The sequence below is a fragment of the Dipteris shenzhenensis genome, chromosome 32 (genome assembly GCF_047967505.1).
Source record: "Dipteris shenzhenensis isolate YYH24624 ecotype China chromosome 32, Dip_SZ_1.0, whole genome shotgun sequence".
Taxonomy (NCBI): Eukaryota; Viridiplantae; Streptophyta; class Polypodiopsida; order Gleicheniales; family Dipteridaceae; genus Dipteris; species Dipteris shenzhenensis.
The window spans coordinates 33388946-33405176 of record NC_141627.1 but is presented as its reverse complement, the minus strand read 5'-3'; the positions used below and the strand labels follow the sequence as shown (position 1 = coordinate 33405176).

Sequence of the window (16231 nt, the reverse complement as noted above, 5' to 3'; positions counted from 1 at the left end):
CAATGAGTCTGTTTGTACAGGCCTACCACAGTCCTGGTTAGGCAATACCATAGTTCCTATTCACAAGTCGGGGGACCCTATGGAGCCGTCGAATTACAGGACCATCATGATTGGCCACGTTATGGCCAAGATCTATGCATCAGTTTTGGAAAGCCGTATAAATGACCATGCCGAGACGACAGGACTCAGAGCCAGAGGGCAGGCTGGATTTCGCAGGGATTATTCGACACTTGACCACATTCTCACACTCAGGGCACTGGTAGAGGAGGCGAAGTCACGAAGGCAACGGCTTTATTGTTGCTTCGTGGACTTCAGGAAGGCATTTGACACAGTTCCGTGATTCAGATTGTTTCAGAGGATTCGCGAGATGGGCTTCAGTGGAGAAACACAGTGGGCTATCATGGCTTTGTATGAGAGGGTCACTGGTCGGGTTCGGACACGTGAGGGGCTCTCAGAGGAGGTATGCAGCACGATTGGGGTGAAGCAGGGTTGCCCGCTCTCTCCTACTCTCTTTGGACTATATATTGATGAGCTAGAGATGTTCGTACAGATGACAGGCGGTGTGGGCTCTACTCTCTCAGGATCCTCCATTCCTATCCTCCTGTATGCGGACGATGTGGTTCTCATTTCCTCTACTGCTCAGGGCCTCCAGGCACATATTGAGGCACTCCACAGGTTTTGTCAGGACAGGGGATTGACCGTAAACCTTGGCAAGACCAAGGTTATGGTTTTCAACACCTCTGATCGTATCTACAGCACGGATGAGTTTTGCTTCACTTATGACGGACAGCCCATTGAGCTGGTTAGAGAGTATACTTATTTGGGGGCAGTTTTCAGGGGAATGACATATGCAGCACGAGATAGGATTAGTAAAGGTATGCTTCGTTGGCTCATCTTGAGCGTCAGTGTTTTCAGTCCCACTTTCAGCATCCCGATACGAAATCCCTGCTATTTGACACATTGGTGAGACCAGCTGCGATGTATGCATCTCCTTTCTGGGCAGGAGACCTTGGCGCTGCAGATTGGAGACGAGTAGAGAGGTTACAGATCATCATGTTCTCTCGGCTCATTAGGGCCAAGGCTACAGTTCCGCACGAGATCATGCTAGCAGAGTTTGGAGCTACTCCCCTTGCATTGGATGCAGCGTTTCAGTCGGTCATGTATTTGCACAGGGTTAGGGAGTTTGGAGACTCAGCAGCAGGCAGAGCTCGGTTGCCATGGTTAGCACTTGCATCTTCTATGGAGTTGGCACGATCTGGGGCCCAATATTGCTGGTACTTCAGACTCACTAGGTGGCTCACATCTCTTGGACTAGACATGGATAGACTGCCTCCCTTCCGATACAGCATAGATGCCCCTCATCTCGAGTTGACTCGCCACGAGCTTAGTCAGGTCACGAGAGCAGACTTGCTGCAGCTTCATACGTACCGCACTTGGATTTATCCCACGCAGCTTCCGACGAAGATGGACACATATCGTGACCACTTCCTTCGGATCTCAGAGGATGGATTTGTCATTCCACCAGGCTACACAGGTATCCACATGTCCCACTCACTGAGGATTGCCCCCCAGCTTAGAGTCTCTTCGCATCAGCTCGAGATAGAGGCTGGTAGGATGCGACGCATGGAGGATGGACGGCGTCCAGGCCGAGAGACCAGGATCTGCCCTTGTTGCACCATGGGAGAGGTGGAGTCAGAGGAGCACTTCATTTGCAGATGCCCGCTATATTATGAGATCAGAGGGAGATTCCACTGTCTCTTCACGGATGGCTTTGGACCTCTCTCACGAGTGATGGAGGATCAGCATTGCCTAGCTCTTTATGTCAGGGAGGCCACTATGCTTCGACAACACTACCTTAGAGACCATCAGCACAGACCGGAGCGTGATAGAGCCCAGCCCGATAGAGCTCAGACACACGCTATACCAGATGACAGGTATCAGGAGGAGCACGAGGAGGTCAGAGCTCACACAGGACACATGCCTCCACCCTGTGGATGTACATATGAGATGGTTTGTAGACGCCGCAGGATCTTGTTACATAGGGGACGTACTCGCCGCTTCATCTCCAGACGATCCAGGATGATGGCAGCTTTTCGGAGGAGACTTACTCATGGAGATCTCGTCCCACCAGCCGCTCACCTTACTTTTGCTCAGATTTGTACTCTCATAGCAGGAGGCAGAGTCGATGGACAGGATTTCCAGTATTATTTTGGTTCTCAGACTCCGTGACACCTGGACTTGTATCTTTGTATTGACATATTGTACTCATCCCCCCATTTTGCACCCAGGGGCGGTTTCCTTGCATCTAGCTTACTTTGTATTTAGGCTCGGATTTGACATTATGTACTTTCACTTGCATTGTATTGCGTAGCACTTAGATGATATTCGACGATGCCTCTTCTTTGTCAAATTATAATCTGTGGACTATCCTAGTCATGGGGACGACCATTTTACGAGCAAAATCTTCTGAGCATCCGAGCGAAGGAAAAAAAAAAAAACCCGTTGGGTTTAGGATTGACTAAATGGGAAGCCATTCATCAATCAAGGAAAAAAGGCCAATTTGAACACGATACAGGTACGCCCGACCAAATTTTGTTGCACGGGAGAAAGAAAAGGAGGCTAGGACTTTGGGAGTGCAAACAGGGAGGACGATCTGGAAAGGTGTTGCTAGGATTTTCAGTATCTTTCATACAACACCTTTCTATATGACCTGGGGTTCAATAGCATGGTTATCTCTTACTGGCCCACGGGTGTTCTTTGAGGGACATGATCCAGATCCAACTTTCATTGTACGGTGACACTCAGTAGAGTCTTGTTCTCTCCAGGATGTTCCCTTCACTCCTTTCAGAGTTGCTCATGCCTCAGTGGACAACTCATGGGAGATTCTGGCTAGCATTGCAGCTTGGCATATTTGGAGAGCCAGATGTACAGAGGCGATGGAGGGTACCCAGGTTAACCCTTCCCAGGTTTTGGCCAGTATTTGGACCGACACAGTACACACTTTGATGGCCATCTAGGCGAGCATGCAGGGATCCTCTAGAGCAACCAACTGCCAGGAGAGTTACTTTTTTTAGAGTTTGGAGAGGATCTCCTTTCTTCTCTGAGTCTTCCTCAGAGTTGAGGTGGCATTTTCAGCCTCCGCCTTGGTTTTTATTAGCTCCTTTTGAGCTGTTTTTTTCCTCATCATAGCATGATGTATTCCCGCATTTGAGCTTGCTCTCGCAATTTTCGTTCATACTCAATGAAGTAATTTTCTTGAAAAAAAAAAGGGGCTAGGAGAAGGCAGGCAGAGGAGGAGGGGAGGGGGGGAGGGGCTGAGGGGGAAGAAGATAGAGAGTGGAGGGGAGAGTGAGGGCTGATGGGAGAGAGGGGGCTGAAGGAGGCTGAGGGGGGAGAGAGTGAGCGAAGGCGCTGAGAGGAGAGAGGTGAGGGGAAAGGGGACGCAGGAAAGGAGGCGGGGGGTGGGAGAGCGGGCAGCAGGGGACGAGCTGAGGGGCAGAGAGAGGAGGTAGCAGGGGGTGGTTGAGAGGCGGGGAGAGGGGTGGTTGAGAGGGGGGAAGGGGCAGGAGAGGGGCGCGGAGAGGAGGCAGCAGGGGACGGGGGCAGCAAGGGGCGGGCTGAGAGGCATGGAGAGGGGGCAGCAGAGAGGCAGGCTGAGGGAGGGGAGGGGCAGCAAGAGGGTCGGGGAGGAGCAGCAGCTCCAGCTGCCACGTAATGTTTTATTTTCCCAAGACTAGAAATAAGAATTGCCTCATTTCTCCCCTCTCCTTCCCCCCTGCGCTGCTGCTGTGCTACCCCCCCCCCCCCCCACGGAACTGCTGCCTTCGCTGCCCAACTCCCCCCCCCGCTGCTGCTCCCGCGTCCTCCCCCCCCCACGCTGCTGCTTGCACCTCCCCTCCCCCCCCTTCCCTCTCCTCCTCTCCCCCCCTCCTTCTCTCCTCCCCTCCCTCTCTCCTCTTCACTCCTTCCCCCCTCCTCCTGCTGTCCCTTTCCCTTCTCTCCCTTGCTGCCCTCCCTCTCCCCCCTTCCACCTCCCCTCTTCTTCAACCTCCCTCCTCCTTCAACCTGCCCCCTTCTTCTTCTGACTTGCTCTCTCTCCTCTCTCCCTCCTTCCTTCACCCTCTCCCTTCAGGTGTACCCCTATTTTTTGGGGGTCTCCTGGGCATCAGGAAAGCGGATGGAGGTTTTTTCTTTGTTTGAGTCGCCCTTTCCCACCTCAATTCACGAATGGGCACCCATTCAGTCAATCCGTTACCGCACACACCGGCCACGAGAACTGTCACATTTTCAAAAGACGAGCTGCAGCAGTTGCAAAAGGACTTGGAGCATGAGTGTTCCACGACTCTCTTTGCACGCATCTTTGGTTCACACCCCTCCAGATCACAGGCTAGAGATTGGATGCTTGCGGTGCTTCCCCATGAGCTCGCCCCCCACCTTACGGATGTTCGTTTGTTGGGATGAGGTTTCTTTCAGGTGTGCCTAGATTCCCCGGATGTCACGAGAGACTTGCTACAAGCTGGGTTTCTTTTTCCAGGCTACAGGAGGATTTTTTTGTTTCCCTTTCAACTGGGCTTTGACCCAGTTGAAGAGGACAAGCAGGGAGTTTTTGTTTTCATCAGGTTTTCTGGTCTCCCCAGTGGAAGAGTACGTTTTTATGTAATGCCAGCTAGTATGGGAGTGTTCGTCCTTATTTTGGGTAGACCATGTTTGGGGTTGATGAAGGCAATCCAAGAGTGGGGCAAGGGAACTCTCACACTTCTAGATAGGGAAAGAATTTGGCAGAGTGGATAGGAACTTCTGAGGTCAAGTGAAGAAGAAGAGGGGAGCTCAAGGAGAGTGAAGAAAGTAATTTGGTGTCATTGATTTGAGTGGAGATGAACTGGGAATGCTAGAGAGGGAAGGGGGTCTTACATTCTCTCCTTGCTTTAGTAGGAATCCTTCGGACCCCCTCCCCAGGACTGGCTCAGTGGAACTCCTTTTCCGCTCTTGAGGACATCTCTGACCTCCCAGATGATGATTTTGTACCTTCCACTTTTGGAGAGCAAGTTATCGGCATCCCTATTGAGAGATCTCTCTCTCTCTCACCTGTGGACTTTCCTCTCCTTGGACCTCGTGTGTATGGCAGGAGGTCAGCTCCGGTGGAGGGTTCTTTTTCCGCCACCAGGTCAGGTAAGGTATTCCAACCCATTTCCTCCCGCCGATGAGGATAGCCAGTTGGAATATACAGGGATTGGGCGGCATCCCTCATTGCCGTCACAGACAGCTGATCAGGAATCAACTCCATCCAGGTGTGTCAGGTGGTTCCTTAGACATTCTTTTTCTTCGGGAACACAAACTGGATGCCAGAGCTCCAAGTCAAGTAACCTATTTTCAGGCCGGACTTTTTGGCTTCCTGCCTTGGGAACCAGAGGAGGTACATGCATATCAGTTTCAGATTCTATTCTCCCTCTGGTCATTGGACACGATACCATCACCCCCTCCAGGGCTCAGTGGATTTTACTTTTGATTGACGAAGGTAAGGTTGGTTTCCTCAACCTCTACGCTCCAAACAACAGAGGGGACCGTGTTCTTTTTTGGAAAGAGTTGCTCTCGTGGGCTGACATTGCAGATTCGTGGATTATTGGAGGTGACTTCAACATGATTGAGGCACCATCCGATAAGCAAGGGGGCAGAGAAGATGGTATTCATCCCCTCGAGAGAGCAGCTTGGAATGCCTTCTTGTTCAGGTTCAGTGGCAGAGATGTTTGGTCAGATGATGCATTTCATATTCAGTCTCAGTCACTTTTGTTTTCGTGGTCGAACCGTAGGGTGTAGATGCCTATCCATGCTCGAATTAACAAATTCTATGTGGATGACTTGGCTCTTGATAGAGGGGGGACAGTTTGCATTGCACCTGGTGTTTCCGCCTCTGACCATTTTCCGGTAGTTTTGTCTATCTCAGAGCCCCATCTGAGAGGATGGTCTCACAGTATTAGGATCCCCGATGCCTTATACACAGATGAGACTCTCACAGACGCAATCTTGGAGATCTGGGTTTCTTACTTGCAGGGGGGGTGGCCGATCCTTCACATGTGACCACAGCACTTGCCAGTATCAGCGACTTTTATCACTCTGTCGCTAGTGCTCGGCGAGGTGAGGTACTTAGGCGGGAGATTGGTATCCGCCGGCAGTTGGCAACCTTGCAGAGGGAGGAGCAGATACAACCATCAAATGCTTGGATATAGGAGCGCCTTGTTGCAGCAAGGGCTCACTTGCAGACATTGCTTGATCAGAGAACAAAGTATGCCTTTCATGCACGGGAGTCCTTTTGGATACAGATGGGAGGGAGAGTCAATAAACACTTTTTCTCTACACTTGGTCCCAGACATAGTAGAGAGAGTGTCAGGCAACTTATTTACTCTGACGGCGTTTTGCAGTCTCATCCGGATATCGTCATGCACTTAGCGACAGATTTTTATGCCTCCCTTCTTTCTGCAGATCCTCACACACAGGCAAGAGATGTAGTTTGGCAGAGTTTACCTCTATTGGTCACACCAAAGATGATATGCTCACTTGATGCACGCTTTACCAACACAGAGTTCAGGACTGCTCTCTCCACCCTTCATAAGGGCAAGTGCCCTGGTCCGGAGTCAATGACCTAGCCAAGGCCCTGAAGGATCTTCGGCTTGAGATGGTGGGCATCAGAAATCAATCCAATCGCCCTCCAAGAGAACGTGCCAATGTTGTGTGCTACGAGTGCCACCAGAAGGGTCATTATCGCACGGAATGTCCCAATAGTCCAAGGGTGAATCTTCTAAGTGAATCAGGCACTGAGGATTCTGACGTAGAGATCCTTGACCTCGGAAAAAGAAGTCGTACCACCTCGGGCCCCTCTCCAAGGGCCGCCTCAGGAAGAAGGCGTCCTTCTCAAAGCCCTCAGCTGCACTCTCGGTCCTTCTCAGAGCCCTCAGATGCCTTCTTCTTGGGCAGTCTCGGTCCGCCGGCAGGTGATAGAACCCTGCCCTCTTCAGGATGTACCACTTACTCCCTTCAAAGCTTCTCATGCTTCAGTGGATACCTCTTGGGAGATTTTGGCTAGCATTTCCTCTTGGCACATTTGGAGAGCCAGATGTACAGAGGCCTTGGATGGCACCCAGATACACCCATCATAGGTGTTCACAGGTATTTGAACTGACACGATTCACACTTTGATAGCCATTTGGGCTAACCTGCAAGGCCCTTCACGGGTAGCCTCTTCTAGAAGGACTGTATTTCTTCAAGTTTGGAGGGGTTCTCCCTTTTTCTTGGAGGTTTCTACCGGATTGAGATGGCACTATCAGCCCCAATCCTTTCTTTTTGTCTCTTGAGATTTTCATGGTGTATCCCGTATGGAGCTTGCTCTAACGGTTTTCTTTAATACTTAATAGAAGTCTCTTTTTGCATAAAAAAGAATATATTGCCTCATTTGTTTTGGCATTGCCCTAGTGGGCAACATCTTGCTGTCCACGTTGTGAAGTGTGTGAGTGCATCTTTTGTACCTGTTTTGGGCCCTATCTATTAGATGTGTTTTGATATACAGTTACTGGCTTCCATATCTCTCTATCTACTCCAGATCTAAGGGTGGTTTCATTTGTACACATGTGCACACCTTGAGTAGGATCTAGATTCTAAGGTCTGATCTTGTGGACATTCATTTTCCGCTGCATATTCTATCATGGTACTAGAAGCTAGGTTTTGAGCTAGATGTACATGATTGGATATTTTCCAACATGTACGCTGTCCACTACGTCAATGCGCTTAAAGCCATAGTCCTATCCTTGGTTGGCCCCATGGTCAAGAGCCAATGACCATGTTGTGAGTGGAAGTTGCACATGTGAGACCTTTGGTGTATGATATGATGTCTATAGACCATGTGAAACCCTTGCCTGTTTTCCAATGATTAAAGATGACAAAGGGGTCCCATTGAAAGATGACGACTTGATTTTTAATGGACGTTTTATGATGTGGAATGCAGTCCATTGATTATTTACCAATAAGCACACCTTTTGACTTTGAATAACCAGCTCTTAAGTCCAAAGGCAACCAGCCAGATTTGTTAGAGTAAGATGCCATCTTGATTGACTAGTAATTGAGTTTTTGCGCAATTGTCTGAGCCTATACACACAGTTTTTTTTTAAATAAATCAACAAATAAGTTGGAAACTATCATACATTTTCAAACTAGACTTTGTCAAGATGATGTACAATGGATGTACAATGGCTTTTCCAACTTTGTTAAGACGATGGCTTTTGCAGGAAAATGATACGGACATCGAATGTTCATCGAGGACGGAGAATGATATGAGGCTCGATGACAGGAAAGCACTGACACGAGCTCTACAAGAAAAGGTTGCATTCCAAGTCTTATAAAAACTTGTTAATCTGCATGTGCCAGCATTCTTGTGGAATATGATTCTTGTGCCAGCATTCCTTGAAGTTGAATATGATTCTGTGTCCCTGGAGTTTGACTCATATGTACTCGGAGTGTTTTTTTATGGTTTTCAGGTTGAGGTTTTGTGTAGTGAAGTTCATGGTGGTTACTGATCGTTGCTTCTACGAGTGATAGAAGAAGAATGGGTGGGGGTAAACTTGATAGATGAGGAGGATCTCCCTGAATGTATTTTGCATCTAGAGTTTTTTGAGGAGGAAGACTTCATGTGAATGGGCATTGAATCTCTTGGAAAAGATCTGATAGTCTTCTGAGCTTTTGTCACCCTTGTTTTCTGCTCTCTCTATCTTCTTTTTTTCCTGGTATCAACGTCTCCACTATGACACCAAATTTCTGCAACCCCCTTTTGGAATGAGATGGATGAGACCCTTTGTGAGTGGACCAGACATAGAACCAGCAAAATGCAAGAGATTCTCAGACAGTAACTTGGTCGTCGCCGCTAGTTGGCAGCCCTTCAGAGGAAAGAGCAAAAAATGGTCTACAGATGCTTGGATTCAAGAGCGCCTTGCTACAGCAAGGGATCTTCAAGAGACACATTGCTATATCAGAGAGCAGAGTATGTCTTTCATGCACGAGAGTCCTTTTGGAGTCAGATGGGTGGCAGAGTCAATAAGTACATTTTCTCTGCTCATGGTCGAGACATAGCAAAGAGAGTGTCAATCAGCTCATTGACTCCAACGGGGTTTCGCAAATTGCTCTAGATGCCCTCATGCGCATAGCCACCGAATTTTATGCTTCTCTTCTCGAGCAGATCTTGACACGCTGGTCAAAGATGATGCCAGGGTTCAGACCCAGCAGCGCATTCCACTATTAGTGACACAAGATATGAGGATCTTGGTAGACGTGCCTTTCAGCAATAGGAAATCCGGGACTACTTTACTTGCTCTTCATATGGGCAAGTGCCCAGGTTTAAATGGGCTCTCCCCAGCATTCTTTATTACCCATTGGGATCAGATTGGGGATCCTATTACCTCAACCCTGTAGGGTATTTGGCACTAACCGAATGATAGAAGTCACTAATATCAGATAGGTCTACTACCACATGTGAAGGAGATGACACTACATCCTGCATATGAGAGACTCAAATATGCAAAAGTGCCTCATTGAGGCCCACCTCTGCATATGAGGCATCCGGAATCCTGAGACTTGCAATGCAACAATTGCATGTAAGGCATTCGGAATGGATCGAAAATCATAAACACCACCAGAGAGTGGTTTGAGGTAGAGACCCCGAGAGCAATGCATGTTGAACAACCTCTATCAAATCCCAATATCTGATATAGAATCTGTCAATGAGTGCATGAATGGGCATTTGAGATCTCCTGTTCGACCATGAGAATTGGAGAAACTATGACGGAGTGTGAAAAGCATCATCCAGCCAGACATCTCTGCCATTGAGATGAAATAAAGACATCCCAAGCTGCTTTCTCCAAGGAATGGATACCTCCTTATGTTCGGATCATCGACGATGACCCTATTGTAGGTACTCCGTTTGATTTGATTGCCTCTGTTGCAGTCAGGCAATCCAAGGATGGGGGGAATCTCAGTGACAACCCCAAATCACTCTCTGGTGTCGCCAAGAAGGCGACGATAAACCTGAGTCCAGGGAGTCTGATGAAGAGGGAGGTACCAAGCCTATCCTCTTCTACTAGGTCAAAGCCCAATGAGAACTCTTGTAGCCTAGGTGCAAAGAGCCTGTTATGAGCAAGTTGCTCACAATCTCTGGAATATCAAAGACTACCTGAAAAAAACCTCTTTCCAAGAATTGAACATCTTTAAGTCGAGGGGTGAAGGTAAAGTTGCTAGCAACCAATCTCTAACTTGTAATCTGAAGGGATGAGATCCATAAATGCGTGCGAAAAGTGTGGTAAGCTCTCGAGCTCTATGTCTTCCCTGAGCTGCTGCAACTCGCTGTTTGAGAAGGTGACGGTACTTGCGGCCACTGGAAGCGGTCAAGGATTGGTTAAATGGGAGTGCATTCGTCAATCGAGGATGGAAAGGCTGATTCAAACACTGAGAAGGAAGACTAAGGGGGAGAGTTTTTTTTTTTTTTTTGAAGAATGAGGAGAGGGAAGAGGCAGGGGGGGAGAGAGGAGGAGGGGAAGGGAGAGGAGGAGGAGGAGGAGAGGAGGTGGGGGAGGAGGAGGGGGCAGGTAGACATGGGGGGGGTGGAGGGAGAGCCTACAGAGGGGGAGGGAGCCCACGAGGGGGAGGGAGAGGCTGCTGTGGGGTGAGAAGCAGCCGGGGGAGGGAGGTTGGAACTATCTTGATGTTCTAGATGATTACCCCATTGATTTAGAGGTGTCACTGCTAATTTTGTCACCCTAGAAGGGGGTTCCATTGGTGTAGTTAGGTGCCCCCATCTTGTCCTTTTTACGGCTTCAACTTTGCATCCATATGAGAGAAGTATTGGACACCCATACTCTTCGCCTTGATGATGGAGTAGATATTCACGATGATGGTCAGTAATGGAAGGATCTACATATTACACACAAACACACGGACACACGGCTATTTGTAGCTAGCCCTTTCTTGGCACATACGAGGCCTGGTTCTTGTAAAGGGCATCTGTCATATGTGATGGGGAAGGCACTCCACCCTGCAAGTGAGAAACCCAGATCTGCAAAGCTGCCTCTGTGAGGTCCTCCTCTGCATGAAGGGCATCAAGAGGAGGGGGCAGGGCTGAGGGGGCGGAGGGAGGAAGCGGGGAGAGGCTGAGAGGGGGCGGGGAGGAGAGGAGGGAGCAGGAGGTGGGGGTAGGAGGTGGGGAGAGGCGGATGTGAGGGGACTGAGCAGGGGAGGGAGAGGCTAGGAGCAGAAAGGCAGCTGGGGAGGAGAGCAGCTCAAGGTGAGCTTTTGAGAGACACCCCTTTGAATCAGTTAAAAATATTGCATCTTGCCTCAATCTGAAATTTATGAAAAGAGGCCTTGAGCTGGCCCATGGAGGTCTGTACTGCTGGGGAAAGGTGGACTTGAATGATGGGGAGATAGAACCTTTGCCTTGGTGACAACAATTGACTAGTTGGCACTAATTTTTGCAGTTTGCTGACAACATTTTGTTGACTGGATTTTTAGTGCCCTTAACACAAATGGCTACTGTGCATGAACGCCTCTCATGGTGAGAGCAACTTTGGGCATGAGACGGATCATTTGTAGGAGACGGCACAAGGATGGAAGCATAAATGAGGTGAACAACAGAGTATAACAAAGAGAGAAGCTCCTCCTGTAGCAACTGTTCCAGAATAGCAACCTTTTGCACCTCGTCATGTAGTATCCTTCCTGCAGCTACAACAGCTTGCCTGCACCTCTTGCAAAAGCCTCTCATATGCATCCCCACAAGGATCTAACCCTAAACACAATCCAAACATACGCATAAGGGGAGGAGGAAAAGTAGGGGGGCCGAGGGACAATAAAGAAAGGGAAGGAGGAGCAATGTCAAAATCGGGGCTCTCACAGTTCGGGTGAATCCCTAAACTGTCCTATTTTGTCAAGTTTAGGATCCTCTTTTGTAGGACACTTTTCTATCTACTTATCCTATGTCTTTGTGTAGGACTGGTCTCATCCATGGTCCTAAAGTGTCTTAAATTCTTTTGATTCTTGGGGATCTCAGTGACTAACTCCAAAAGTAGCTCCAATCATGGCAAGGAGCCCTAGGGAAGACTTCGAAATCTGGTAGAAAAAAGACATTGTCTACGTGCCCTCCTCTATTGAGTCGAAACCAAGAGAGAAGGGCTTGAGGAAAATCTTCCTAGAACCAAGCACTAAAGGGCTAGCGTTGATCATAGTGCTCGCAGCTCCAGGAGTGTCAAAGGACTCTTGAAAGAAACGTTGTCCCAAAAGTCAAAATATAAGTGAAGTGCTAGGAGAGGTCCAAGGGCAAAGCCGCAAGCATCCAGTCCCTAGCCTGTAATTTGGATGGGTGGGACTTATGGATTTCAGCAAAGATTGTGGCGAAAATCTTCCTAGAACCAAGCACTAAAGGGCTAGCGTTGATCATAGTGCTCGCAGCTCCAGGAGTGTCAAAGGACTCTTGAAAGAAACGTTGTCCCAAAAGTCAAAATATCAGTGAAGTGCTAGGAGAGGTCCAAGGGCAAAGCCGCAAGCATCCAGTCCCTAGCCTGTAATTTGGATGGGTGGGACTTATGGATTTCAGCAAAGATTGTGGCGGAGCTCTCAAGCTCCACATCATCCTTTTATAACTGTAACAACTCATTTTTTGAAAAGATATATGTTCTCGTGGCGGCGGCCATTGGAAGTGGATAGGATTCATTGAATGGGCCGTCATCGTCAATCAAGGATGGAAGGCCGATTCAGACCGATGAAGATCCATCCGTTGTTTGAAGAGGGTGGAGAGGGGTGGAGAGGAGAAGGAAAGGAAGGGGAGGGAGAAGAGGGAAGAGAGAGTAGGAGAGGCTAGGAACCTAAATGTCTCTCTGTGTCTCCGCATCTCCATTAGGTAGAGCCCAATACAGACCTGATCCTGAAAGTGGATAAGTCGTGAGAGTGGGCCAAACCCATGTCCCTCCTGAAAAAGGCAATGGTAGCGCCCTCGGATCTTGTAGTAGGCGGGACATATACAAAGAAAGTGCTCCTCGGTCTCGACCTGCCCCATCGTGCATAGCATACAAGTCTGTTGCTATCTAGATATGGCTGCAGCTCTCCCTGCCTCAATCCTCAGCTGATGGGAGGAGACTCGCATCTGTCCAATGGCAATCCTCAGTGCATGTGAGACTCCTCTGTCCTCAAGATACTTGGGTCTGATGATGAGGCCATCCTCCAATACTCTCAAGAAATGATCATAGTAGAGCTGGGTCTTGGTGGGGAAATCTTGGTCCCCCCCCCCCAAGTCCAAAGTGTGTGAAGCTGGAGGAGGTGTAATCGTATGATGCGGTTAATCTCATCTCGTGGAATCAGCTCGAGGGGTGCATCCATGCTATACTGAAAAGGAGGGAGCCTGTCCATCTGAATGCCATAAGTGGCGAACTAAGCAAAGACGCGTGCATACCATGTTGTATCAAACCCACTCTCTGCTAGTCGGATAGAGGATTCCAATGCCAGTCTTGGTAGCCTCTCACGAGGTAGATCCCAGACTCTATGGAGGAAGGTCACTGTCTGAAAGGTGGCATTGATCTGAAGAGGGGTCATAGCAAACTCTGCCTGTACTATCTGATGGGGGACTAAGGGCTTACTACGAATCATCCTGGATCCCATGATTATCTGTAGCCGCTCAAATCTCTTCCACTCTGCTGCTGAAATATCACACCCCCAGAACGGTGCTGCATACATGGCAGTTGGTCTCACTAGGGTGTCAAAAAGCCAGCACTTCGTCGATGGGTCCTAGATGTGCACCTGGAAACACTGTCACTCTGAACGGGCCAGAGCAGCATATCCTCGTGTGAGGCGTGCTCGGGCTGCATGGATCATCGTGAAAGCTGGCCCAGTGAAAACTGCACCCAAGTGTGTGTAGGACTGCACAATCTCTATTGGCTGACCTCGGTAAGTGAAGCTATGTCGATGGAGCACTAGGTATGAGGTGTTGAAGATCATAACCTTGGTCTTCCCAAGGTTAACTGTCATATCTCTCTCTTAACAGAACTCCGGGCCTCCAGATGTCTCTGTAAACCCTCTGCTGAGGACGACAAGAGGACTATGTCATCCGCATATAGTAGTATCGGTACCAACAAATCAGCCAGCGGTGACCCCTCGCCTCCCAGGCGGTCTATGAAGGATGTGATCTCATTAATGTAGAGGCCAAAGAGAGTTGGTGAGAGGGGAAGAAGGGGGGCTCGGGTGCAGAAGGGGAGGCAAATAATGTAGACTATGCTTCTCAAAAGACATTGGGTTTGCCCTCTTCAGTCGTTGAGGCAATCAAATCAGATGGGATTCCTAGAGTTAGGGTCATTGTTGTCTCTAACTCTAACGTTTCTAATGATCATATCATGCTCCAGGGCCTGGATGGCTCTTTTTTTAGGTAAAGAGTAAGAGGTTGCTGGTAGACAAGACCAGTGAACGGATATGTAGGTTCTTGGACATTTTGCTAGAGATTGCCGAAAGAGGGAGAAAAGACATAAGAGAGCTTCCAATGTGGCCCCTCCTCATACTTGAGAGTGTTTCTTCAGCACTGCCTCATCTTCCTCCTGTCAATGAGGAGTATTAGCTAAAACATATAGGGTCTCGGTGGTGTGCCTCATCGCTGCCGTAAGCAACTTATATTTAATCAAATCCATCCAGATGTCATTGGGGGTTCTATTAACATTCTTTTAATTCAAGAACACAAATTGGACGCTAGAGATTGTACAAAGTCAGGCAAACTGCTTTTTGGTCACATTTTTTGGTCGCTTGCTTTGAGCACTAGGGGAGGACTTGTATATCAGTTTCAGATTCTTTTCTTCCTTTGGTTGTTTGACATGGTATCATCATACCCTCGTAGTGCACAATGGATCATTCTTTTGATTGGGCGACGTGACATTGGTTTCCTCGACTTTTATGCTCCCAACAATAGATGGGATCATGTCCTTTTGTGGACGGAGCTTCTCTCTTGGTCCCTATTGCATATTCATGGGTCGTTGGAGGTGACTTCAACATGGTGGAGCTGCCTTCTGATAGAAAGGAGGAATCTCCATGATCCCAGGGAAATGAGAAGAGGGTCAAGATCGAGGTACCACTGTGAATAATCCTGACAGGCTGAAATGCTCTCTCTAGCAAGATGTCATATGTGGATCTGGATAGCCTGCCTCCCAAATGCACATGAAAAACCAGGGCATCCTCATGTGCATCTCAAACTACAATAACTTGAATTGGAATGCCCATACTCGTGAACACGGCCATCCATGTGGAACAAGCAATAGACATGTCATTTGTCTCCACCCAATCCATCTCCCTCATTTGTGGGAGCAGCTCTCTCTGAGCTTAGTGATTTTTATCTTTCAATCGCTACTTCCAGGAGACGTGAGATTCTCAAAAAGAAAGTTGGTATTCACCAGCAGTTGGCAGCCCTCCTATAGAGGGAGGAACAAAAATGACCCAGTGATGCTTGGATTCAAGAGCGCCTTGCTGAGCAGAGCAGCATGGACTCACCAGTAGATATTGTTATATGAGAGAGAAAAGCATGCCTTTCATGCACGAGAGTCATTTTGGAGTCAGATGAGAGGTAGAGTCAATAAACACTTCTTCTCTACACTGAGCCTAAGACATAGTAGAGAGAGTGTTTTACAGCTAATTGACTCAGACAAGGTTTTGTAGCCAGGTTTTGATGCCATCTTGCATGTAGCTATAGATTTTATGTCTCCCTACTCTCAACAGAGACACAGTGGCTAGAGATGATGCCAGATATGCTATATGGCAATGTATTCCCGTGTTGGTGAAACCAGATATGCAAGTATCACTTGATGCAACTTTCAATTTAGGACTGCACTTCTTTCCCTTTTTATGGTTTTTTGGGATAAGATTGAGGACTATTTTACCTCAGCCCTACAGAGCATATGGGACTCTGGGTTATGCCTGATCCATTTACAAAGGGTCTCATACATCTTTTTCTGAAGGGAGGTTGCAGAAATCTCACAATGAAGGCCAATCACTCTTTTGGGCACCTGCTACAAAATTTTGGCTAAGGCAATCAATTTGTGTTTGCAGCCCATTCTTTGAGATCTTATTCAAGATACACAAATAAAGCATTTTTGATAATATATTCTCATTTTGGGAAGCTTCTAATTTGGCCACACAGAGCAGCCAGAGATTGGCCATTCTACTCTTGGATTTTGAGAAA

At 48.3% G+C, this 16231-nt stretch overlaps 1 protein-coding gene across 5 annotated transcripts in view; it reads left to right on the top strand.

The window, feature by feature from the left end:
* The window catches only part of LOC147880635 (uncharacterized), a 159367-nt gene that overhangs the window by 122588 nt on the left and 20548 nt on the right, over window positions 1-16231 (top strand). For 4 of the 5 annotated variants that reach the window (XM_087370895.1, XM_087370897.1, XM_087370896.1 and 1 more), the window contains exon 13: window positions 8274-8366. The exons of the other annotated variant lie outside the window; for it this stretch is intronic. In XM_087370895.1, the coding sequence (XP_087227021.1) occupies window positions 8274-8366 (93 nt within the window). The remainder of the gene's footprint in view (window positions 1-8273; window positions 8367-16231) is intronic. 5 annotated transcript variants of the gene reach the window in all.